This window comes from Macaca fascicularis, chromosome 8 (genome assembly GCF_037993035.2).
Source record: "Macaca fascicularis isolate 582-1 chromosome 8, T2T-MFA8v1.1".
In the NCBI taxonomy this organism is placed as follows: domain Eukaryota; kingdom Metazoa; phylum Chordata; class Mammalia; order Primates; family Cercopithecidae; genus Macaca; species Macaca fascicularis.
In genome coordinates this window covers 62,885,931-62,912,811 of record NC_088382.1, presented here as the reverse complement: position 1 = coordinate 62,912,811, position 26,881 = coordinate 62,885,931, and the positions used below count along the sequence as shown (strand labels likewise).

The following is a 26,881-nucleotide window of genomic DNA, read 5'->3' as shown; positions in this document are numbered from 1 at the left end:
ATGCCTCAACCTCCCAGGTAGCTGGGATTACAGGTGTGTGTCACCAGACCAGGCTAATTTTTGTATTTTCAATAGATACAGGATTTCACCATGTTGTTCAGGCTAGTCTCGAACTCCTAACCTCAAGTGATCTGGCTGTCTCGGCCTCCCAAAGTACTAGGATTACAGGCATGAGCCATTGTGCCTCGCCAAACTTAGACATATTTTTAAGAGAAAAGAAAAAGTACTGAAAATGGAGTCCCTTCCAAAAAGAAAATCATAAATTAAGGGGAAAATATTTGAATAGTCCTGCTAGTCTAGGTCAAAAAGAAAATTGGGCTGGGGGCAGGAGCTGCAATGTCTCAGGCTGTGCAAACAAATGGATCTCAACCATTAACCAAAACATGGGAGTTCAGTTTATATGAATTACAACGAACACCTGAAGAGGCGGTAATAGATGGCTTAGAAATTGGGGCTTCACCTCAAAGTCTACACAGTGAAATAATGGGCCTAATTTGTTTGGATGTGTTGAAAGACACCATGACCACAAAGGACTGTTTACATCATTTTTGTGCAGACTGCATCATCACAGTCCTTAGAAATGACAGCAAAAGACACCCCTCCTGTCAAAAAAAAAAAAAAAAAAATCTAGTTTCCAAAAGATCACTAAGGGGATCTTTCAGCTCTTGGTGGTGGTAGCAATGGGCTCAATGTTAGGGATGCCAGAAAATGCCATAGGGTGAGAAAGGAAAAAAGAGCTAGGATTATCAAAAATGAGGTGGGGTGGTAGGCAAATAATTGGGAAGGCCTCGTAAGCCTTATACTTTAGTCTAAAATGTTTGATGCACTCATCAGTAAAATTTACCCAAGTCGTGATGAGTATGAAGTTCTTGGAGAGAGAGTATTAGCCAATATCCACAAGCACAGTAATCAGTGAGCACTCAGTCTCAGCTCTGAAGAAGGACTGAAGGTACCAGTCAGGAGCAGATTACAGTGAGGCAAGAAACAACAGACTGAAAATGGTAGCAGAGCAGAAGAGAATACTGATGGTTTGCACTGTAGTGCATCCACACGGAAAAATAAGGAAACAGGCCATAGTCACAAATGGACTAAAACATCTGCTGATTCTGGGCTTGAGCTTGATCTTGACAATGCAACATTTGCCATTGATTCAGAAATGGATGGTGCTAGTGAGATTGAATTAATATTCAGGCCTCATCCCACAATTATGGAAAAAGATGATAGTGCACAGATAAGATACATAAAGACTTCAGGTGACACTGCTGTTGATCACTTATCCAGGTATCTGACTATGAGGTTAGTTTCAGAAGAACTTTGAAGCCAAGGTACATAAAACTAGATGAACCACGGCCAGAGCAAAACTCAAGTATCAGACACCATGGCCACTGGCATCACCAGACTATATGGCCAAGAGTTCAAGTCTTCAGTGGTGATCTAGGAGTCTGGGGATTCTTTGGGCAACTGACAGAAACACAAACAAGGGGTCTTGTACTACAATGTCTGATGTTCTCCTAGGGAGATTGAAGTGCTGACATCATGGGTATTAGGAAGAAGGGTGGCAGGAGAAAGGAGCTGCCAAGATCACATAGCTCTCTGGCCCTTTACTCCTGCCTATGGCAGCTGGCAATCAGGGAACACATGAGGTCGCCAGGATCATGGGGGCTGGGGGACCATTTCTCAATTTGCTGACATCAATATGTAGGCTGGAGGAATGACACATCCCACACATCTCAAAAAGTCAACTCTAGATGGGATATCTGAGGGTTTTGTATAATTCTAACCAAAATCCTGCTCTCTAGATTTCTCCGTACTGTAGATAATACATTTGGTAAAGAACACATCATGAAGCCTTTCAGCTATTGGCTGTAGGAGCAACAGGCTAAATGTTAGGGATGCCACATAAAGCCATCAGGTGGGAAAGGGAAAGAAGAGGGAGGGATGAAAAAAATGAGGTGGGGAGGAAGGCAAAGAATTGGAAAGGCCTTATAAGCCTTATACTTCAGTCTAAAAATGATGGGAATCTACTGAAAGGTTATAGGCAGGGGGAAGATAGGATCATTCACTTTCAAAAAAGTGACATCACTCTGGAATGTTGCATCTGTTGTCATCAGGCTGTAAACTGAAATTGTCTAGTTCGTGTTACATTTATGAAATACAAATTGAATGACTTATGGCCAATTTTATAATATTTCCCTTAGCCCTAGAGTATCATAATAATATGGATAATACAGTCTATTTCTGAAGTGTTAGAGAATGTATCAGTCAGGGTTCTCCAGAGAAACAAAATCAGTAGGACACACATAGACATAGAAGAGGGGATTTATGATGGGAATTGGCTCATGCAATTATGGAAGCTGAGAAGCCCCATGATTCGCCCTCTGCAAGCTGGAGGCCCGGGAGAGCCAGGGGTGTCATTCAGTCTGAGTCTGAAGGCCTGAGCACCAAAGCAGCTGAGAGTGTGACTCCCCGTTTAAGGCTGAAGGCCTGAGAACACAAAAGGCCAACAGTGTTAAATCCCAGAGTCCAAAGGCCCAAGAACCTGGAGCTCTGATGTACACGTGCAGAAGAAGATGGGGATGACTCGGCTCTAAAAAAGAGGCCTTTCTGTTCTACTCGGGCCATCAACAGATTGGATGGTGCCCATCCCACACTGGTGATGGCAGGTCCTCTTTGCTCAGCCCACTCAATCAAATGCCAGTCTCTTCCAGAAACACCCTCACAGACACACCCAGAAAGAATGCTTTACCAGCTATCTGGATGTGCCTTATCCCAGTCAAACTGACATAAAATTAACTACCACAGAGAAGTTAAGGTGTAATTCATATCAAAGATCTCCTGCATACTTCACACCTGGCTAATATTGACACTTAGCCAATAAATACTAATATTCTCCACAAGACCCTTTTTATATGTATATTAGAATTAGGATTTTGTTATTTGGTATGGGAAAACATTCATAGTATTTTCTAAGAAAACATATAATATGCAGAATTCCAGAAAACAGCCCTTTGATGGTAAACAGAGCAATCTGTACTTTATTCCTTAGCATAGATACTTGCTTCTTGAAATAAAAATGGTGTTTCCAATAAGGGGTGAGTTCTCAGAAAGTTTTGTCCTTTCGAAAAAAAAAAAAAATCCTCTTATTTATTCTTCAAGCTAGTAAATATAGTGAAGAGACAGTAAAGTGAAGCAGAACTCATCATTCTACTTCCCTATAAGTTTTTTGAAGGCATTCAAATAACACTGAGCCAAAAAGATGCTTTTTCTAGCTCTTCATCTTGTCTTTGAATTTAAAATTTAAAAATTAACACAAAAAGCATGAGCAACAAAAGAAAAAACAGACTGGACTTTATCAAACTTAAAAACTTTGGTGTGTTAAAAGACATTGTCAAGAAAGTGAAAAGACAACCTACAGAATGAGAAAAAGTACCTGCAGATCATGTTTAATAAGGGTCTAGAAACCAGAATACATTTTTTTAAAGCTCTAAAAACAACTTTAAAAAGACAAGCCAATTAAAAAATGGATAAAGGACTTGATTTGAACAGACATTTCTCCAGAGAAGATATACAAACGGCCAAAAAGCACATGGAAGGATGCTCAACACCATTAGTCACTAAGGAAATGCAAATCAAAACCACAGTGTGATAACACTTGATACCCACTAGAAGGGCTAAAATTTAAAAAAAAAAAAAAAAAAAAGATAATAACAAGTCTGGTTAGGATGTGAATGTAAAATGGTGTGGCCCTTTTGGAAGATAGTCTGGCAGTTCTTCAAAAGGTTAAACATTGAGTTACTGTATGACCTAATCACTCAAGAGAAATGAGAAAAGCCTACACAGAAACTTGTACATGAATGTTCATAGTAGCATTATTTGTAATAGCCAAATGTAGAAAATAAATGTCCATCAACCATGAATAGGTGAATGTAAGGTTTTTCAAATGTAGAAAGCAGCAAAATGCTATACATGCTACTGTGGGGACCCACTCGGCCCCCAGAGTTGGTATGAAGATTGTTTTAAACTGAAGGCATTTGAGGGTCAACAGATGTGGAAAGAAGCTTTTTGGAGCTTCCCTTATCCTACTAGAAGCAGAAACTTCTAGGAGTGAGGCTGCCACAAAATCCCTCTCGGGGGAGTTTTACAGCCCAGAAAAAGATGAAGACCACTTGTACCTACATAAACAAAAATCATCACAAATTTTCTTATCTTCTATTTGTTCCCCTAAAAATCCATTTGTCTTTCATAAGGAAACCATTGGATCTGCCCACAGAAGTCCCTTCTTCCCTCTCCTCTTCCCCTATGAAAGCTGCCATATAAACCTCTACTTTAGCAGTTCAGGAGCCACTTCTTTTGTGTTCTACATATGAATAAACTTTATCTTTTCTCCTGTTAATCTGTCCATTGTCAGCTAAATTAGCATACCCCAGTCACTGAACCTAGATTGGTAGGGAAAAAGGTTTTTCCTCTCACACCACACTATGAATGAACCTCGAAAACATTATGCTAAGTCAAAGCAATCAGCCACAGCAGGTCACATGTTGTGTGAATCTATTTATATGACATATTCAGAACAGGCAAATCTTTACAGACAGAAAGCAGATTGGTGGTTGCCAGCGGCTGGGGGAAAGAGGAACGGGGAGTGACTGCCTATGGGTACAGGGTTTATTTACGGGTAATAAGAATGTTTGAAACTAGATAGAAGTGGTGGTGGCCAAACTTTGTGAATGTACTAAGTATCACTAAATTGTTCATTTAAAAGTGTTTATGTGAGTTTCACTTCAATAAAAAAAAAATTAAAAATTTAACTGGGGCTCAACTTTGATGAACCTTGAATGACAAGATAAAGTCTTTAGATTATAGCCCATAAATAACTGGAAACATTTCATAAATATTTCTTAAAAGCAAACTTAACATTTTAGGATAATTAATTTCTAATGTATGCGTTTATCCAAGATCAAAGCACCCAGTTAGGAAGTAGAGCATTCAATCGACTTGTCTAAATGAAGCTCCCCAATTGCCAAGCCTATGTTTTTTTATTTTTCCCCCACTTAATGAAATTGGCAAATATAGTGACTGGTTCTGTCTGCATTCAGTTGTGTGTGATCACAGAGCCCCTTTCAGTCTTTAAACAAGAATCATTTTATGGATACCTGAGATAGTAACAGGGTTTTGAAAACGCTAATCTATGATGATCTGAAAGTAGCATGAAAAAGTATGTACAATAAATGAGAAGAGTGAGATAAGAGAGAAGAGCAGTGCCAGAGACAGAGAAAATAAGTCAGAGGCAGCCAGGTGGTGGCCTGTAATGTCAAAAGATTGCTTGGCAGGAAGTGAGGCCTGAACAGGGGTTTGCTCCTTTCACATGGAACGGAGGGATCACGATCCGTTTTCTTAAGACTCAGGCAACCTGAGACAACATTTCAGCAAAACTAAAGAGGAAGGCAGACTTCTGGAAACTCAGACAACAGAAAGCCCTGTATCTGTTAATTTATGCTGGATTTCTAAAATTGCTCTACATTTGTGCAGTTTACACCTCAAATGATTCACATTTTTGCCCTTGAATAGACAAAGACTGCTACAAAGGAGAGGAAAGGGGACAGAGAGCGAAGGTAACAGCTTTAAGGTCTTAGCACTTCATAGAAGCCCTGACTCCAGCCACATGGAGCCACCTACCGGGAATTGATGGGCTGCTGAGGAGGAAACCTGGTTTTTTTACCTCGCATTCATTCAGGTTTATAAGTCAAAAGCCACATCATGACACCTAATCATTTACTTCTCTATTTGGTTTCTTTTTTTTTTTAATTTTCTTTAAATAATTAATATAAAGCCCCACGGGATATCAGTGATAAACTCTCATTTTCAAGATAAATGAAATGGCCAATATGGTCTGTAAACTAATAGATCAATAAAAAAACACCCAGCTTAGGACTATAAGGTGACTTCTTTATGACTGAGTAAACCATCTTTAGCAGCTATTAGAGAAGAAACACTGTCATAAATCTATTTCTTACTGCATTCCCATAACACCTTATGTGTATTTCATGCCAGGAGGCCTCACCTGTAGTGAATGTATTCATCTCCGCCATTAGACCATGAGCTCTCTGAAAGTAGGAACCTTTTCCTATATTTCTGCAGTACCAGTGGTCAGCACAGCACAGAGACATAGAGGAAATGTTTAGTTAATAATATGAACTCTGTCTATGGCTCATGAGGTCAGAGACTGTATGCCTTGCTCACTGTTGTGCCTTCAATACACAGTTCAGATGTAGCACATAGTAAGACCTCAAACATGTGTTTGTTGAGTGAATGAATGAATGAATGAATAATAGGTTAATTAAGGGATGCAGATATTCAGCTATTTTCATTTCTTAGAGCCCTCTTCCAGTATTAAAATATCCAAATACTTCTGCGCGCTCACGCGGAGCCAGCGCCTGGGCCTGGAACAGGGCCGTAGCCCCCAGCTTCGCCCACCACCTCCCTACCATGGACCCCCGCAAAGTGAACGAGCTTCGGGCCTTTGTGAAAATGTGTAAGCAGGATCCGAGCATTCTGCACACCGAGGAAATGCGCTTCCTGAGAGAGTGGGTGGAGAACATGGGGGGTAAAGTGCCACCTGCTACTCAGAAAGCTAAATCAGAAGAAAATACCACGGAAGAAAAACCTGGCAGTAAGAAGGTGGAGGAAGACTTAAAGGCAGACGAACCATCAAGTGAGGAAAGTGATCTAGAAATTGATAAAGAAGGTGTGATTGAACCAGACCCTAATTCTCCTCAAGAAATGGGAGATGAAAATGCCGAAATAACGCAGGAGATGATGGATCAGGCAAATGATTAAAAAGTGGCTGCTATTGAAGCCCTAAATTATGGTGAACTCCAGAAAGCCATTGACTTATTCACAGATGCCATCAAGCTGAATCCTCACTTGGCCATTTTGTATACCAAGAGGGCCAGTGTCTTCGCCAAATTACAGAAGCCAAATGCTGCTATCTGAGACTGTGACAGAGCCATTGAGATAAATCCTGATTCAGCTCAGCCTTCCAAGTGGCGAGGGAAAGTACACAGACTTCTAGACCACTGGGAAGAAGCAGCCCATGATCTTGCCCTTGCCTGTAAATTGGATTATGCTGAAGATGCTAGTGCGATGCTGAAAGAAGTTCAGCCTAGGGCACAGAAAATTGCAGAACATCGGAGAAAGTGTGAGCAAGAACGTGAAGAGCAAGAGATCAAAGAAAGAATAGAACGAGTTAAAAAGGTTCGAGAAGAGCATGAGAGAGCCCAGAGGGAGGAAGAAGCCAGACGACAGTCAGGAGCTCAGTATGGCTCTTTTCCAGGTGACTTTCCTGGGGGAATGACTGGTAATTTTCCCGGAGGAATGCCTGGAATGGGAGGGGCCATGCCTGGAATGGCCGGAATGCCTGGACTCAATGAAATTCTTGGTGATCCAGAGGTTCTTGCAGCCATGCAGGATCCAGAAGTTATGGTGGCCTTCCAGGATATGGCTCAGAACCCAGCAAATATGTCAAAATACCAGAGCAACCCAAAGGTTATGACTCTCATCAGTTTGTCAGCCAAATTTGGAGGTCAAGTAATGCCCTTCTGATAAATAAAGCACTTGCTGAAGGAAAAGCAACCTAGATCACCTTATGGATGTCGCAATAATACAAACCAGTGTACCTCCGACCTTCTCATCAAGAGAGCTGGGGTGCTTTGAAGATAATCCCTGCCCCTCTCCCCCAAATTCAGCTGAAGCATTTTACAGTGGTTTGCCATTAGGATATTCATGTTTTCCTACTAGGAATTACAAACTTTAAACACTTTTTAAATATTCAAAATATTTAAAACAAATTTAAAGGATCTGTTAATTCTTATATTTTTCTTTACTGATCGTTTTGGATTATTTTCTTTGAATTGGGCAGGGAAGATACTTATGTATGGAAGATTATTGCTCTAATTTGAGTGAAATAAAAGTTATTAGTGCGAGGCAAACATAACTCATTTGAGGATAAAGTTTGTGTTGGACATGTGGTTCATGATGCATTTTGACTTGTCTTTTTAAATGCTTTATCTTTTTCTTTAAAGATTTATTTCAATAAAACTAATTGGAACCACCCGTATTTCAGAAAAAAAAAATCCAAATAAAGGCTTTAAAAAAAAGGCCATGTGGACATTTTGCCCGTACATCACCAAACATTTTCATGGTGGATATATCTAGATGTGTAATACTATGAACCTGGGTGACTGTATATCATACTTCTTTAGATACTTTAACGTGGTTCAGTACAAGCATTTTCAATCATTTTCTTTGTGAGCACTATTTGTTAATTCTCCTTTATGTGAAACAAAAAAATGGACTTCTAATCTAGCTCCTTTCTAGACAAGAGCTATTCTGTCCTGGGTAAATCAGCATCTGAGTGTACATGATTTTTCTGCTGTTCTTTCTTAGCTGAAATGCCCTCTTGCTCGGGGAAATGATCTGAAATTGCTGCTCATGATTTGCCTCTCAGAACTTTGTGTCATCAAGGGTGGCTGTGGCCTGGTTTCATGCCTTTAAAGTAAATTTCTTTTGGACAGAAATGTTCATATGCTGTACTAAACCATTACAAAAGCAATGTCCTTTTCGCCTTTTGGAAACAATAACAAAAGTAAGCAGGGAAAAGTACAGTCTTTTAGTATTTAAAGCATGACTTTTTACATTGACGTATATTTAAAACTTGCTTATCAGATATTTTAGCAACTATAGTTTATTAACTCGCAGGCTAGTATAACTAAAAAAAGGAATGGTAGATATGTAAAATTCTAACACTGACTGGAGACATTGGGAAATCTGAAGTATCTTCAGATTCATAGAAAACATATTATTATAGAATTCTTTAGGTATTAGGCATATGCTGTTTTAGCCAAAGTCTAATTAAAAAAAAAAAAATACTAGAGTATAAACTACTGTCTATGGATGGATAGATACACAGATATAAGCAGATAAAGATCAACATGTCTAGTCAAAGTCTTAAATTTTTCAAAAAATGTAGTATAAACTGTTGAATATGTATAGTCAAAAATCTCCATTTTTTTCAACTACTTACAATACAAATCAGTTCTGGTATATTTGCTTCTATTTGAAAAGATTTGTGCACATTTTCATTTGTAACTTTGGACCAAATATTTAGCTGTTATTATGACAAATGCCAAAGCTATGACTAAGTCACAGTATAGGAAAAAGTGACAGAGGATTACTAAATATACATGGTATATATATATAGTTTACAAAGAATTATTGTTATTAATGCTAACTAAATCTGCTTTTGTTTTATGTCACATTCCCTAAGAGACCCATTTTCTGGCCTGCCAGAATGTTCTGATTAATAGAGTGGATAATGTCAGACAATCAAAGTCATTTTCTGTGTGATAAATGTGAAAATGTTTGAGTCCTGGAAAACTTCTCACATCCACCTTGCCAAGAATTTCCTCTCTCATCAGAAATATTTTAGGAAAATCCAAAGCTCGAATTTCTTATTACTGTGCATTTACTCACAATAGTCTTTGACAAGAGTCTCTTGATTCTCAGCTTGGCTTATGGGGGCGTTCCAAACTCGTTTTCTTTGAAAGGGAGATTTTCCTTTGCTATCGGTAAGTCAATGCTAGACTTTAGTTTGGTTACTAGCTTACATATTTGAATAGAAGATTTAAAATTGGCATCAAAAGCAAAGGTGCCCACAGACACTGTTCCCAAATAGAACCACTGTCAGCACTGTGAGCTAAACTGAGCCCAAAGAGCAGTGGCTAAGAACACACAAGAACAGACCCCGGGACCTACATGAAGGTGGAGGGTGGGAGGAGGGTGAGGATCGAAAAACTACCTTTCAAGGACTATGCTTAATACCTGGGGGATGAAATAATCTGTACAACAACCTCCTGTGACATAAAATTTACCTATATAACCAATCTGCACATGTACCCCTGAACCTAAAAGTTAGTAAAAAGAGACATAAAGAAGAGAAAAGAAAGAATTCAGCAATCTATGAACTTGGATTGAAGGGAAAAAAAAAGGTTCTCTAATCTATAACTAAAATTTTGCATTTCTATTATGAATATGGCAACAAACTATAGTAGCATTAGGAGTACCTAAGACTTTGTCACCAAGAATGATGACAGGAATGTTCGTAACTCAGTATAGGCATTGCAGAATTCTCAAAGCATGGTTTATTATTATTACTACCTCAAAACTGTAGTAAATGATTGGACCCACCACTAGATCTTGTTTAATGCATTAATAGACATTTGTTTTGCTGTATCACACATATACAAAGAATACACAAGAAACATGTTGTACTTTTCAGGACAAAAGAGTTATTAATATAACAAATCTTATAGGGTTGTTATTGTTATTTTTTCCCAAAGAGTTTCCTCTGTAAGAATTAAACTAAAAACAGTTATATCATCATGGTTGCACTAATGTCAACAAATGTAAAATTTATCATATCTCAAATTATGCCTGTAATCCCAGCATTTTGGGAGGCCGAGTCAGGTGGATCACCTGAGGCTGGGAGTCTGAGACCAGCCTGGCCAATATGGTGAAACCCCGTCTCTACTAAAAATACAAAAAATTAGCCGGGCATGGTGGTAGGCACCTGTAATCCCAGCTACTTGGGAGACTGAGGCAGGAGAATCGCTTGAACCTGGGAGGCGGAGGTGGCAGTGAGCTGAGATGTTCCACTGCACTCCAGCCTGGGCGACAAGGTGAGACTGTCTCAAAAAAAGAAAAGAAAAGAAAAAGTATGTTATGCTTAAATTGATTGTATTTGGAGAAATCCAAATGTTTGGGATAATATAAAAATAACATACAAATAAAGCTATAGTGAAATTAAAATCCTGATATCTTCATCATGTATACATAAGCATAGAATTTAAATTTAAATTTCTTAACAATTGTGTGCAAACATATCATCAAAATCTTAACAATACAGAAGACTAATACAATTATTGAAATTGTTTCTGGTCAAAGTTACCTTAATTGTGGTTTCTTAATTCTTAATTCTGGTTTAAGAGTGAATCTAGGCCGGGCGCGGTGGCTCAAGCCTGTAATCCCAGCACTTTGGGAGGCCGAGACGGGCGGATCACGAGGTCAGGAGATCGAGACCATCCTGGCTGACACGGTGAAACCCCGTCTCTACTAAAAAAATACAAAAAACTAGCCGGGCGAGGTGGCAGGCGCCTGTAATCCCAGCTACTCGGGAGGCTGAGGCAGGAGAATGGCGGGAACCCGGGAGGCGGAGCTTGCAGTGAGCTGAGATCTGGCCACTGCACTCCAGCCTGGGCGGCAGAGCGAGACTCCGTCTCAAAAAAAAAAAAAAAAAAAAAAAAAAAGAGTGAATCTATAACTATTAATATTTCAAATTTTGTGGGTTTAACTTTAATTTGTAATTTTTATTTTAATATACAAGATGTGGTTACATAGTCATGAGAAAAATTGCCATTTCTGAGTAAAACCTGGTGAAGTGATATAAAAGACCCAACTGACTTGAATAATTAATAATACTGGGGATTTTTTTTTCCCTGCAAAAATGGTCTCCGTGCTCCCTCTGGTGGCTTCTCTGGAAAATTGACTTGTCTGTTCTCCAAAGTTGTTTCCAGGGCTTAAAATTTCAAAGAAAATTTACCAAAACTCTAAATAAGCAGCGAAGCTGCCTGAAACATAAATGCCTAGCATTAAAGATATTCATTTACCTATCCTCGCATTCAAAACCATTCACTGGGTACTCACTACGTCAGATTCTGCTTTGGGTGTCAAAGGCTCAGTGACATCCCAGGAAGCACCAGGCCTGCCATCAGGCGGCTCACATGCAGTGGGAATGACAGACAAAGTCAAGGAAGCAAAGAAATAAAATACCTAGAAATTCTAGCAGAAACAAGGAGTCAAAATGGAGAAGAGCATTGAGTAGTAAGCTGAAGTCTTCCTTCTGAGTAGATAAGTGGCCTCAAGGATAAGGAGTTGGCCCTGTGAGAACCGGGGCGGCATGGCTGGTCTAGCACAGAGCAGGTGCGGAGACACTATGGTGCAGAAGCCCGGGTCTGGGCGGCCATGACCCCTAGGGCGTGGTGAGCCCAGGGGAAGTAGCCACGTGAAGAGTTTGGGGAGCAAAGCAGGGTGGAGTCAGGCAGTTCCCTAAAGAGCATGGTAAACATGGTAAGACATTTGGATTCTATTCAAACTGTAGTGAAAATCTACTTAAGAGACATTTGCAAGAGAGTGAGTGAAACAATTTATTCTTTAATAAGATAACTCTTGCCGCTACAAGGAGAATGGGTTGGAGGGAAGCATATCAGTTCACAAGGCTGTTTCAGTTGTGCAGGCAAGAGATGGCAGGACTCCCACTAGGACACGACAGTGGGGGTAAGAAAGTGTTCTAACATGGAGAAAAGCTGAAAGAAAAGTGCGAAGAACACCTGTATTTCTTCTAATTGTGACTGTTTTGATGTACATGCTTTCTAAAGATACACACATATTTTGCCAAATAATCTAAAAGTAAATTACAAATATCATAAGACTTCACCCCTCGCGTTTATACCTTCATATCCTAATAAATTCTTCTATATAACCAAAATCTTTTCTATAAGTAAAAAATTTACCAAAAAACTTAATTTCTAAAATCTAATCCACATTCAGATTTCCCCAGTTGTCTCTGAAAGCTCTTTTAGAGCGGGCATTTCAAATCAGGATGCAGTCAAGGTGCATGCATTGCGTTTGGTTATTATTTTCCTTTAGTCTATTTTAACATTTCCTCCATCTCTTTTGGGTGTATGTGTGTTACACGGACTTTTTTGGAGAGTTCAGCAAGACAGTTGTCTTATGAAATTGCTCACATTCTAGATTTGTGTTTATTTGTTTCCTCATTTTTTTTCTTATTCTTATATCCCCAGATTTTCTATTTTCTCCAGAAATTAGTCCAATAATTGATTAGGTTACAGTTAAGCATCTTAAGCAAGAACATGTCATATATGCTATAGTGCATGGTACCATACAGCACATAATCCCAGCTTGTCTTGTCATTAGTCACATTACATTGGATTATTTGGTAATCCAGCCAGATTTCTAATTTATAAAGGTTTATCTTTTACCCTTGCAATTAGCAAGTGATCTTTGGGGTGCTATCTTGGCACCATGCAAATATCCTTGCTCCCAGAAAACCTTCCACCTAATAGTTTTGTATCCATTGATAAACCTTGCTTAAATCAATTATTACAATGTGGTTGATATTCTAACTGCAAAATGGTGATTTTTCAAAATCTTTCATTTGTTTCTACATTTATTAGCTGGCATTCATCTGCAGAGAAGAGTTTAAGGAGTTTTTTGTTTTTTGTTTTTTGTTTTTTGGAGACAGAGTCTCACACTGTCGCCCAGGCTGGAGTGCAGTGGTGCGACTCTGCTCACGCAAGCTCTGCCTCCCAGGTTCACGCCATTCTCCTGCCTCAGCCTCCCGAGTAGCTGGGACTACAGGCACCCGCCACCATGCCCGGCTAATTTTTTGTATTTTTTGTAGAGATGGGGTTTCACCATGTTAGCCAGGATGGTCTCGATCTCCTGACCTCATGATCCACCCACCTCGGCCTCCCAAAGTGCTGGGATTACAGGCGTGAGCCACCGCACCCAGCCCTAAGAAGTTATTTTTAATTAACCATTGAAGTTGAAAATATTAGAATGTTTGAATGTTTAGGGATGGGGCACTTTTCTTTTACCCTTCTAGGTTATCTGAATGTGGCCCTGGAAATTAAACCAACAGAAAACAGATGAACAAGAGAAAAACAGAGTTTATTAACATCTGCAGCATGCATACATGTGGAGAAACTCAGTGATGAGTAACTGAAGGGTGATTAGAACTTAGGCTTACATACCATCTCAACAAAGAACAATAAACTTACAGAGAAGTGACAAGATTTTAAAAATGGGTTTAGGTTTTTAGGGCTAGCAAACTGTGGGAAAGTAAATGTAACAGGGAAACTAATGGAAGAAATGTGCAGGGTTTGCTGTGCAGATTCCTCTTGGTGCCATTTCTGGGCTACAAGTCTAGTGTTGTCTTTGGTGATTCAGAGACAGCCTGCTTTTAAGCAAATGGGAGGGGAGGCAGAGAGTTCTTTTTTGTTTGTTTTGTTTTGTTTGAGATGAAGTCTTGCCCCCAGACTAGATAGAGTGCAATGGCACGATCTTGGCACACTGCAACCTCCACCTCCTGGGTTCAAGCGATTCTCCTGCCTCAGCCTCCAGAGTAGCTGGAATTACAGGCGCCTGCCACCACACCCAGCTAGTTTTGGTATTTTTAGTAGAGACAGGGTTTTACCACGTTGGCCAGGCTGGTCTCGAACTCCTGACCTCAGGTGATCAGCCAGCTTCAGCCTCCCAAAGTCCTGGAATTATAGGTGTAAGCCACCGCCCCTAGCCAGAGAGCGTTTTTGAATTGGTATCCAATGTTTCTCAATTATCTTCAGCTCAAAATAATCCTCATGCCAAAGTAGCGTATTTTGAGGCCAGGCACAGTGGCTCATACCTGTAATCCCAGCCCTTTGGGAAGCTGAGGCAGCAGATTACTTAAGGTCAGGAGTTTGAGATCAGCTTGACCGATATGGTGAAATCCTGTCTCTACCAAAAATACAGCTGGTCATGGTGGCGCCTGCCTGTAATCCTAGCTACTTGGAGGCTGAGACAGGAGAATCGCTTGAACTGGGGAGGCAGAAGTTGCAGTGAGCTGAGGCCACACCACAGCACTCCAGCCTGGGTGACAAAGCGAGACTCCATCTCAAAAAAAATAAATAAATAAAAACTAATAAAATAATAAAAGTAGCATATTTTGGAGTGGTATATTTTGATCTCCTACAAATGCTAATAAATATTATGCAATATGTGGATGTGTATAATTTAGGAGAGAAGAGGGAGCCAAAAGAAACAAGCCCTTGAGAAGGTGAAAAGAAAAGGAATCAAGAGCCACCGGATGCAGTTGATGTTTCGTTGGAGAGACACCTCTTTCATATGACAAAAGGGTGGAGGGGGAAGCCTCACAGAGGCTTCACCGTGAGAAAATGAAGGAATAATTCCACATCTAGGCACACCCTAAGGAAATGATTTTTAAAACAAGCTAAAACACATGTATGAAGATCCCATTATAGTAATAAGAAAAAATGTCTAAAATAGCAATAGTAGTCTGGGGACAGGGGCTCATGCCTGTAATCCCAGTATTTTGGGAGGCCAAAGCAGGCGGATCACTTGAGGTCAGGAGTTTGAGACCAGCCTGGACAACATGGTGAAACTCCATCTCTACTAAAAATACAAAAATTAATCAGGTGTGGTGGAGCACACCTATAATCCCAGCTACTCAGGAGACTGAGGTAGGAGAATCCCTTGAACCCGGGAGGCAGAAGTTGCGGTGAGCTGAGATCACGCCACTGCACTCCAGCCTGGGCAACAGAGCAAGACTCCATCTCCAAAAAACTAAAATAAGATAATAAAATAACAATAGTAAAGGAACAAACTGCAGTAGAGAAATGGCAAAGACTATTGCTACATTTTCGCTTTCTGTGGAATGTTATGATAACAACCCAGCAAGCGGGGAAAAATTCAAGATTATTATTATTATCATTATTACTACAAAAACTAGCAGGGCTGCAACTGCAAAGCTCGATTTTTCTGCACCAGTCATCCTTAAGGTGGCAGCAAGTCCACTTTTTACCAACACCTTAAATAGAGAGAAAATACAATAACTCTTGCAGATTTATTTTATCAGTTTTGCTCCCCCTACTGAGAATAACAAATATAATTAATTTAACTAGTTTTCTTTTTTACTGACTGGGCATAAACTATTACTCATAGAGAAAATGTTTATTTTGGAGGGTTATTTATATTTCAATATATTAATGGCAAGGAAAAAAACAGAGTTTTTATACACACCACAGGCCAAAGAAATAATTCTTGTATGATTTTTTAAAAAATAAAGCACTATAATCAAGAGAAGCATGTGCCCTGGAAAGCCTAAACAATCAATATTTTGATATTTTAGATTCTAAAAACGTGCAAGCTTCTGAAAGAGAGCAGTTAAAAGCAAGCTCAGAATCACTGATAATTACTGATAGGTGAGAAAATAAAATCACATCAGTGTCTCAGCTTTTACCACAATAGTGCCACATAACTCAGAGGCATGCAGTGGCAAGCATTGATTCTCACGTTCTCAGAGCTGCATGTTGTCTGAATGGCTTTGTTCCACGTCTCATTCTCGGGTCTGGACTGGGAGCTTTGGAAAGGCTGATGCCCTGATACCACCTGGAGAAGCTGATCTAATTAACGGGCCTCAAAGGCAGCCTGGCCTATGTGGATGATGACTGCTGCTGTGTGTGCTGGGCCTGGCCTGAGGGTGATGCTGAACTACACAGAGGTTCTGTGGCGAGTGGGCTACGCTTTCTGGACAGATACATGTGGGTATCTCCAAATAGCAGAATGCTGGTTGTCAGGGAAACCTAATATTTTAGATTGCTTGAATTTATCATTTCATTCCAAGACATTTCTTGACATTTGTAGACTAGGCTTCTTCCAAGTAACTCATTTCTTACCGAGTTCTTCTAAGCCAGAAAGAAATTTCTCTAAAATGTCATCGAACCTGTTACACACACACACACACACACACACACACACACACACACACACACTTCAGTTTAAGATGATGGCATTTACACAGTATTTATTTACTGTTATATTCTATGAAAGCCCTACTATAAGAACAGGAAAGAAATTTCTTAAATGGACAAAGAGCTAGATAAGCAATGACAAGGGTGAGAGATACCAGTGGATTTCGAGAGGTTGGTCAGCAGAAGGAGCGCTGGTAAGCAACAAAATGCAGAAATGTCTACAGCAGTGTCCCTTTTATCCAATCTGATTTGCTTCTAAAGCTACTCAGAGAGACCACCGTGCCTGTGGAAGTTGGGAGTGAGCTGCAGGGCCACAAATAGGGATGCTGAAGGAAAGCTGTGTGAAGAATGGTTAGGCTCCCCAGCCTGGCCGCTGCAGCCAGGGGACACCTACTCCCCATCTCTGCTGGAGACTGGAGTTTCACAGTCTGGAGAAATTGGTTCCAGAGATGCGTTGCAGGGAACCAGGTGCTGCAAAAAGACAGGAACCAAGTACAGGAACAAAAACTAGGGAGACAAAGTAAAAGTCTGAAAACAGAATAAGTGGAGGGATCCCCTGAACACAACTGGCTTTCAAAAGTGCCAACAACCCCGCCCCCAAAATCTTCACTATCATAATGTCCAAAATTAAGCAAGTAAAACATTGAGGTATAAACCTAAACCTATAAGTCAGTAACAAGGAGGTAAATCCCAGAATCAATAGTTCATGTGGCTGGGAGGGACTATGGCCAGTTGGGACTGGGTGGAAACTTGATGCTTATAATAAATCTTCTGCGACAATCAAAAGTTGTAGAAGTTTAAAATCAGCAAGAAAAATACCAATAATCCCATTAAAAATGGGCAAATGACATGAATAGGCATTTCTCAAAAGAAGATGTAGAAATGGCCAACAAAGTCCAGGGGAGGTGGTTCATGCCTGAAATCCCAGCAGTTTGGAGGCGAAGGCAGGGGGATCACTTGCAGTAAGGAGTTCGAGACCAGCCTGGCCAACGTTGTGAAACCTAGCTCTACCGAAAATGCAAAAATTAGCTGGGCATTACAGCAGGCACCTGTAATCCCAGCTACTGAGGAGGTTGAGGCAAGAGAATTGCTCGAACCCAGGAGGTGGAGGTTGCAGTGAGTTGAGATCGTGCCACTGCACTCCAGCCTGAGCAGCACAGTGAGACTGTCTCAAAAAAAAAAGAAAAAAAAATGTCCAACGAACATGAAAAAATGCTCAACATCAACATCACTGTAATCATCAGGGAAATGCAAATAAAACCATATGAGATACCACCTTACCCCAGCCAGAATGGCCATTATTAAAAAGTCATAAAATAATAGATGTTGGCATGGATGTGGTGAAAAGTGAATGCTTACACACTGTTGGTGGGAATGGGAATCAGTACAACCTCTATGGGAAACAGTATGGAGTTTTCTCAAAGAACTCAAAGTAAATCTACCATTCAATCCAGCAATTCCACTGCTGGAGACCTACCCAAAGGAAAAGAAATCATTATATCAAAAAGATACCTGCTCTTGTAGGTTTATGATAGCACAATTCACAATAGCAAAGATATGGAACCAACTTAAGTGGCCACCAACAGATGAGTGGATAAAGAAAATGTGGCATATATACACCATGGAATACTACTCAACCCCTAAAAAGAATGAAATAATGTCTTCTGCAGCAAGTTGGATGGAGCTAGAGGACATTATTGTAAGTGAAGTAACTAGGAATGAAAAACCAAATACAGTATGTACTCACCTGTAAGTGGGAGCTAAGCTATGGGTACGAAAGGCATACAGAGTGGAAAAATGGGTACGATGTACACTACTCGCGTGATGGGTGCACTAAAATCTCAGACTTCACCACTATACAATTCATCCACGTAACCAAAAACCATGTGTACACCTAAAGCTATTGAAATGTTTTACGTTTGGATGTTTTTAAATGTAATTTAAAATTAATGTATTACTTTGATGAAAATTAAACTGTCTCAAGCTAGGCGAGGTGGCACTTACCGGTAGTCTTAATTACTTAGAAGGCTGAGGCAGGAGGATCTCTTCAGCCTAAGAGTTCATCTCCAGCCTGGGCAAAATAGTGAGATCTCATTGTTTAAATAAATAAAACAATTTCAAACATAAAATTTAAACACAAATTGAGCTCAACATTATTAAATGAAAGTTCAAAAAATTATGTGGATTATTGTTTTCATTATCATTTGAAAGATTCAATAGAAAAGTTATATAGATGCATTCTTCCTTTCAACTGAAAGTATAAGTCACAAGAAACCTCATTAGTTAACATATTCTGTACATTTAAAATACATTTTCATTTTAAATAAATGTATTTAAAGGTTTAGTATAATCTTTAACCATAATAATAAATTCTCATGATAAATCCAAGATGCAGTTTTTTTTAAGGAATTATGTAACTCCCTTTTAACTAAGACCCCTGAAATTCCTCTGGAAAGAGAATAAATAGAAATGTAGCAATGAGGAGTGGTATTTTTATTGGAAGAGAGGAGTTAAAGGAATCAAAACAGTATTATGTAGGAGAATGTGGATAATTCACTTGGTACTTTTGCAGGTGTAAATATTTACATCTTTTCAGGTTTGATTGCTGCATTCATACCACAGTGACTGAATAGGGCTGATTTTTCCTTCTCTACCAGACCATTCATCACTGCCTAAAGGAAGAAGCTGCTTTGACAAATGGATGAATCATTTAAGATATCCGTTTTGTTGTTACTATTTAGCATTCACAAATGATTTGCCCCTCGCCTTTGGGAACACTAGCAATTTCTTCCACATTGTTGACTACACACACACCCACTCTTTCCGTGGTGAACGGTGGCCTGGTTATTGCAGTTGTGACTCTGGTCCTTGGGTTAGCTCAGAATGGGGGTGAGTTAACCTTCTGGTAGAACAATCTTTATGAGAAGATCCAGATTTTACAGGAAAATGCTGAGCCGCTCTCTGGGTCTTGGCCCAACAGGGCATCAGGTCTGTGTGCACTATTGCCTCCCAGGCACAAGAGAAATCTTCTTCGGAACTGTGGGAAGTACGCAGTTCATGCATTCTGACAGTTTCTGAACAACATCATTTTAAATTTCCTTCCCTTTTTCCATCTTTTATTTTTATTTAATGTGATGTCACCAATGTAACCTTATGAGATATGGTACAAACAAATAAATTTCCCTTGCCCTAAATTCAAGGACAGCATCATCGATTGCAAAGCTCCATTCTATGGAGATAGAGCCATCATTAGCATTGTATCCTATACGAACAGTCCCTCTGGAGCACAGTTCCACGTACATAAAGTATGGGGGCTGCTAGGCACATGGTGCCTTTGTGTGACAGCTCTGTTAAGAATTTTTGTTCTCATATAATTTTCAACAACCCCATACACTTTGTAAGTCTCTGAATTAAGACTGGAGTTTTATAATATTAAATCTTACCCTCCCTTTATCTCATATGAACTAATGGTAGATACACCTTGCTTAATCTACTAAATATTTAAAAGATATCGTTTTCTAGTCTAATATTTCCAAATTACACATTGCAACGAATTCCATCTCTGCTGAAAAAAGATGACGCAATTCCTAGAATAGAATAGGAACTGGATGACTCTGATTAGTCTTCATTGATCTCTGTGGGCGTGGCTAAATTGATCTACTTCCTTGTATCTCACTTTCTTTGTATGTAAAACGGGGGCCGAAGAGCCAGACCCAAAGCTGTGCTAATAAAAGACTGTTATGGGCAGAATTCTCTGATCTCTTTCTTAATGGGCATAAGCATACATTATTAATATCCAAGGTGGGTTATTGTTTTATTGTCTTGCTGTTGTTTTCCCAGCATGTTGTTGAGGAAAGAAGGGTTTATAATAAGTTTGTGGGTTTTTCAGGTGAGATTCTCCACCTTGCATATTTGTGCTATGTCTATGCATATTGCTGATAGCGATGTGTATGCTAATAATTCAAGCAATTTATCTTCCCTTCTCCCCCTCCACATAGCTGCTCAAATATTTAAGAAATGAGGCTTTTGATGGTATGGCAAAAGCTTGGCATCCTTTCTCTGCCCAGCATAAGTTCTAGAATCTCTGCGTTTATCAGCAGCTTTGCATCATTTTCACAATCAACCAAATTAAAAAGTGGGGTGGGGGTGTTCATTCTTAATTTTGTCCTGTCAAATAATTCTATTTATTCATTGAGTATTCATTAGATCACTTTTCCAATGAAGGTAGTATTTTTAAATAATAATACTGCACAAATGCTAAGGTGACTGAATTGTGAATAACATGTTCTCAGAAAATAGAATGCTCACTTATTACACAGAATGTTTCAGCTTTTATTTTAAACTGAGTTCCTCTACAATGTACTATAGAGTTTCTGCGTTTATCAAGAGAAAACATAAGCATATACATTACGTAACTGTACTAAATTAAGTAAAAGCAAATAGACATTTTTAACTATTCAAAGTGGTAAAACCAAACCATAGAGTTTACACAGAAACTGCAAGAATTCAACACAGTGTTAAAACCTTTGCAATACAATGATGTGAATAAATTCTACTTTTGTCTGGCTTATATGTGTATTTATTCAACCGATTACCCAAGACATAAAAAGGAAGCCTGAGATGTACAGTCTACATGCTCATATGAAGGGCAACTACCTAGAAATAATGATACAACAGTTTATCCAGTGATCAGAAAGCCCAAGAGGAACTGAACTACCGAGTCCTAATTAATCCCACAGGCATACTCAGAAGCCAATCCATGCCTTGCTGGGGATGAATAGCAATGTCAGCCAGTGTATTTTTCCAGCAGTCATCTCCATAGATTCCAAGAAGGCTCGAGGTCAATCTACTGTAGGGATGAAACAGTGGACAGATGGATCACTCAGCTGTCCCCCATCTGAGTCCAGTTACTGAGCTTATTAAGACTGATGAGAATTGAATCCAGACAATCACCCCGGCTGTGTTTGTAGCCAAATGTTCACCTTACTCTTTGTCCATCACCTTAGGTAAATCTAGAAGTTACTCTAAATTTAAAACTTTAATTTTGAAAAGTTACGGAGGATTCATGAGATAATTTTGAGAATTTTAAGGAAAATCAATAGAATGATTCCTGGAAATTCAAAAGATACTAAAATGAATTCCAAGAAGCCTCTGAAGCCGGCCAGGAGAGAGAGGCCTGAGGTCCACCATTTGAAACTCATTGCAGATGAAAGCTTTCTTTTAAACAATTAACTATTATTTGCCACCCAAGACAGAAGGTTTTTTAATGTATATTTTCTAAACTGATGGTTATGAATTATTTCAAGGTTTCTAAAAACTCTGAGAGCTAAGAAAGCAATTCTCATTCACCAAAATCAGAGAGGGGGTTTGCTTCCCCCCATTCCAAGGGGGCGTTTTTCCCTTCCAAATATTTATTAAAAGCTATTTTCAACCTAAATAATTGAGAAATTGATTGAAGATGCCAAACTAAGCAAACAAAATCTGCTGCAACACTCACATTTTGTCTCACATATGACATAGTAGGAAACAAACATTTGTAGAAATTTTCATCCTGTTTGGACTTCATCCCAAAGATTAGTACCTTTTAAAACACCATAATCAATGACCAGAGTTTGGTTAGGGTTCCGCCCTCATGTCTAAGGCTAAACTGCAGAGGATTGGGCAAACCCAGTGCCAGTCCTCTCTCTTAATCTACTTTGTCTTCCATATGCAGAGATAAAAACACAGGTAGGATGCTGGCCAGTATCCCTGATGACTCCAGAACCAGTATTTACCCGGTTTACCGGGACTACCTGCCGGATGCTGTCTACAAGTAAGGAATAAAGCCCAGGTAATCCACAGCTCCCTGTGAAAAGTCCAGCAGAAAAAACCTGAAGCCATCGGTCATCTCTGCTTCCTGCTGTCCCTAAGGCGGGGCCCAGGAAGCACAGAGGAGAAAGGGAACACAAGAGAATAGATAGCATTTCTTTTTATCTTATTTGATCTTCATGGCAACTCGTGAGATTAAGACATGTACATTATTTGTAAAGTTTTCAGTTCTGAAAAACAGTACACACATGAACAGTTACAACAAACTGGTCTAAGTCAGACAAGAGACGAGGCCAATTGGGGGAATGGGGCGTGGGGCTTGGCGTCCTCTAGAAGCAGCGATGACCAGTGCGCCGCAGTGCTGTGAAGCGCGCTCAGCCCGAGCGCTCCACCACAAAGCCCTGCGGTCCTCGGACGCTAAGCGCCCGGCCGCTGGCTCCTACGTGGGGCGCCGGAACCGCGCGCCCGGGCTACTCCAGGTTCCTTGCTCAGGAAGTCTGAGACATTTTCAGAGGAGATTACGGATAGGAAAGAGAAAAGACAAAGAAAAGAAGGAGTTGGGGCATACAGGAAGAAGGATCACTATTCGTATCATATTCTAGGCAGTCACAGCCAAGCGCCACCCTCCTTCCCCGAATCTCATGCCTCCGCAAAGGCGCGCACACCATACCACACAGGGGTGTACACGCACCCCGATGGGGCACCCCGAGTTGGTGTGTTTTCCCGAGTTGAGAGACGCTGGCGGCCTCTGCAGCCGTCCCCGCGCACGGCGCCAGGCCAAGTGCGTCTCACAGGGTGGGCGCCAAACGCTCGCGCCCAACCCTCTTCCCAGAGCGCGCGGAGGACAAGGTGACCCGCCCCGGCTGTGCGCCAGCTACAGCAGGGGCCACGCGGAGCCGACGCCTAAGGGCGCCCGCAGCGTCCTCGGGCCTCCCTTCGAAGGCGCAGAGAGCTCCTACTCCAGCCAGGTTCCAGACGACCAGGGCTCGGGGTGGGGGAGCAGGGAGCAGGGCAGGGAGGGGGCGGCTCCCAGCAACACCCGCCTCCTCCTCTGCCCTCCTCTACCTCTACCTCTGTGTGAGGTAGCGCTCGGCGTGGCGATCTCAGCCGCAGTGCTGCTCACGCGGCGTGGACGCGCATCACCTGGAGGGCAAGGTCAACCAGCTGGCGCAGCCGCAGCGCTTCCGATCTGCTAAGTAGGGGATGGGGGAGAGAGTCAGTTTCCCCGGGAGGCCTACGAGGCCTGTCGGGTCCCGCACTCTGGCGGCGGCTCCTCCTGCGCGGGCCAGGGGTGGCGGGGCATTTGCGTAGCCGGACGATGGGGGAGTCAGGCGGCCGCGCGGCAAGTTATCAGCTGGCGGAGGTTCCTGCGAAAGCTGTCGTCCAGGAAGGCGTAGAGGAACGGGTTGAGGCAGCTGTTGGCGTAACTCAGGCTGGTGATGAAGTAGGAGATAGCGATGACGAGCGGCGTCTGCGGGAGGTCGGTGGTGAGCGCCACCACGGTGCTCAGGTGGTAGGGCGTCCAGCAGAGGAGGCACACGGCCAGGATCGCCACCACCAGGAACGTCACCCGCTTCTTGGCGCGCTGCAGGGCCTTGGCGTGGCTGTCCAGCCGCATGGCATGCAGCCGGCACAGCAGGGTGGTATAGAGGACACAGATGGTGGACACCGGGATGGCGAAGCCCAGCACGAGAGTGTAGAGGCGGCTCGCGCGCCACCAGAAGGCCTCGGGCTGCGGGAAGACCAGCACGCACTGGCGCCTGCCCTGTTCGTCGTCAAGCCGGGCGAAGACTGCGAAGGGCAGCACGACGAGTGTGACGAGCCCCCACACGGCCAGGCTCACCGCGCGCGCTGCGCTGTAGGTGCGGCCGGCCACTCGGCGCGACTCAGCAGTGGCCAACACCACCAGGTAGCGGTCGGCGCTCATGACGGTGAGGAAGTAGAGGCTGGAGAAGGTGTTGTACTGGTCGATAGCCACGATGAGTTTGCACATGAGCTCCCCGAAGGGCCACTGCCGCAGCAGGAAGTCGGCGATGTTGATGGGCAGCACCAGTGTGAAGAGCTCATCGGCGATGGCCAGGTTGAGGATGAACAGGTTGGTGACGGTCTTCATGCGGGGCGCCCGCAGCAACACGTACAGCACGGCGGAGTTGCCCGCCAGACCCACGGCGCAGATCACCGCGTAGACAACCGGCACAGCCACCGCCAGCGGTGCCGGCAGCGGCTCCAGAGTCGACGCGTTGGAGCAGCTCAGCGCCCAGCCCGGGCACGATGCGTTGGCGGGCCAAGGCTCCGAGAACGAGGCGTTGTCCATCTCAACGAAGGCAGAGGAGCCGGCGACTAGGCGTCCCCCACGGCCGCCCCACGGAACTCAGCGGTCCCGAAGCCCGGGTCTGCACGGACCTGCTCGCGGACGCTCGCTTCAGCTCTCCAAGCCGTTCTCTGGTTTTTCTAGAGGAGGGTGCCGTTCCCAGCCACCCCACGGCCCACTGTCGCCGCGGACTCACGGGGCTGGAAAGAGGAGTTTAAAGCATAGGTTAGTTCGTCGACGTGTAACTTTAGAAAAAGGCGCGGTCCCGAGGGGGGGGTGTGTGTGTGTGTGTGTGTGTGTGTGTGTGTGTGTGTGTGGAGGAGGGCGCCATCATGCCCTAAACCTCTTCCACGTGAGCGCTTCTGCTACCTGTTGAAATCTCACTTCTACCAGTTGAATACATTAAACGAAGTGCTAGAGAGAGAAGAATCCTCCCCTTTGTAGGAAAAATACAAACCCTTCTCCCCTCTTTTAGGAAACTTCAGTAGACCCAGGTCACCCCACCGAATCCCGCAGTGGCAAGTTTCGGTCTCCCTAGGGTCTGTGCGCCCTCAGTAACAGCAAGCTCAACAGCAGTCTTTACCTTACCTGGCTGGCTGGGGAAGGGGTCTGCCTTTCCTGGAGCTGTCAGGAGAGGAGCCCACCGGCTGCTGGGAGGCTGAAACGCCTGCCGGCTGGTTGTCTGCCTCCTGGTGTCTGCCTCCCCGCGTTCGCCAGAGTCCGCAGCTCGCGTTCCCGCCGGTCCCTCCCGCGCGCCTGGAAGTGCAGGGATGGCGCAGCCGCGACTGCGTTCCACTGCCCCGACCGCCGCGCCCATCCCCCACCCCCAGTAAAATGGTCTTGGAACTAACAGAGAACAGAAATTCCCCCAAAATTAAGGGATTCCTTTCTTCCATCCTAGTAGTGCAACCTCACTCCATCTGAAGTAATAGAAAGTTCTCCTGTTAAGAATCGAATTTAAGAAAAACAAAGTTAGGGTGTAAGTGATCTATTTTTAAAGGAGAACAATGCAGTGGGGGCTCCTGTTGCATTTTTTAAACACCGTAACACAAATGGGCTAATGTAATGTGAAATCTGTGAGTGCAATTTTATAATGCAAATCACCTGTTTTCTGCTACTCTGGTCTTCAAGGGGATAGAAGATTGCTAGTATGTTTTCTAAAACTACTTCTACTTCTACTTTTGTGTAAGTGAAGACTTGATTAGTAAAGACAAACGGCTTCCGCAAAGCCTTTTAAGGAACCATGACAATGCATATTTCATAAATTGTTGCAAGTTGTTCAACACACTCTCTACTCATCCACACACATGCCCGATTCTCCTGCAAATGAAAGCTATCCTGCGATCACAGCGGAGAGTAGCCAAGGAAGGACTAGCAGGGTGCAGTCTTGAACTCCTCTGTTGCTATTTCCCTGGACCTTGGATTCTACCTTTAGGAAGCGGAAACCATCTTAGGTTCCTCACCAGTTCCCCTGAGAATCGAATGAAATTAATTAAATATTGGTTATTTCCAATTTCTGCTTTTTTTTTTTTTCCCTCCACATTCCCTTTAGGAGAGACAGCAAATTAAAACACGAGATTATATCGTCTAGTAAGCTTCCCTTCCACAAAAGCGGGCAAAGCCCAAATAAAGTGCATTTCTGGTCCTCTAGGATGCATCTTAGAGAAAGGGGCCTAAGATCCCGAGAAACCTAAAGTCGCCAGTAGAAGCCTGTAGGGCCAGAAATACAGTAACCCTCCCATACCTGTGGGGGATAGGTTCCAAGAGCCCCAGTGGATGCCTGATGAAACCATGGATAGTACCCATTGCCATCAGTGGGAACATGTTTCCGTTCTTCCATCCAAAAACGACGCAACAGCAAAACTAGCATGCATTTCTTTTTTCTTCTTCACATTTTCATGGATAGAAGATTTGTTTTTAGTAGATCTTGGCAACCTCTGCGTATGATTTTTTTTCCTTTTCTTATTAAGTCCAGAAGTTTTACCTTTTAATTTAAAGGAGGCATTTGCAGCTTCTCTTTGGCATATCTAAATTGCCAGCATCACTTCTCTTGCACTTTGGAGCCGGAAAGAAATAAGGGCAAAAAGTCAGTAAAATGAGG

The 26,881-nt window shown here is 42.2% G+C and overlaps 1 protein-coding gene and 2 pseudogenes across 1 annotated transcript; 2 read left to right on the top strand and 1 right to left on the bottom strand.

Moving 5' to 3' along the window:
• The first annotated feature begins 336 nt into the window (after positions 1-336).
• Positions 337-1,333, top strand: LOC102132980 (E3 ubiquitin-protein ligase RING2 pseudogene; annotated as a pseudogene).
• A 5,070-nt stretch (positions 1,334-6,403) lies between these two features.
• Positions 6,404-7,599, top strand: LOC102138190 (hsc70-interacting protein pseudogene; annotated as a pseudogene).
• Positions 7,600-20,972: 13,373 nt separating this feature from the next.
• NPBWR1 (neuropeptides B and W receptor 1) lies at positions 20,973-25,546 on the bottom strand. The gene is made up of 2 exons (XM_015454856.4): positions 25,369-25,546; positions 20,973-24,980 (listed from the first exon to the last, which is right to left on the bottom strand). The coding sequence occupies exon 2, from the start codon at positions 24,781-24,783 to the stop codon at positions 23,797-23,799; it is 987 nt and encodes a 328-aa protein (XP_015310342.3). The 5' UTR covers positions 24,784-24,980; positions 25,369-25,546; the 3' UTR covers positions 20,973-23,796.
• Between the last annotated feature and the right edge of the window lie 1,335 nt (positions 25,547-26,881).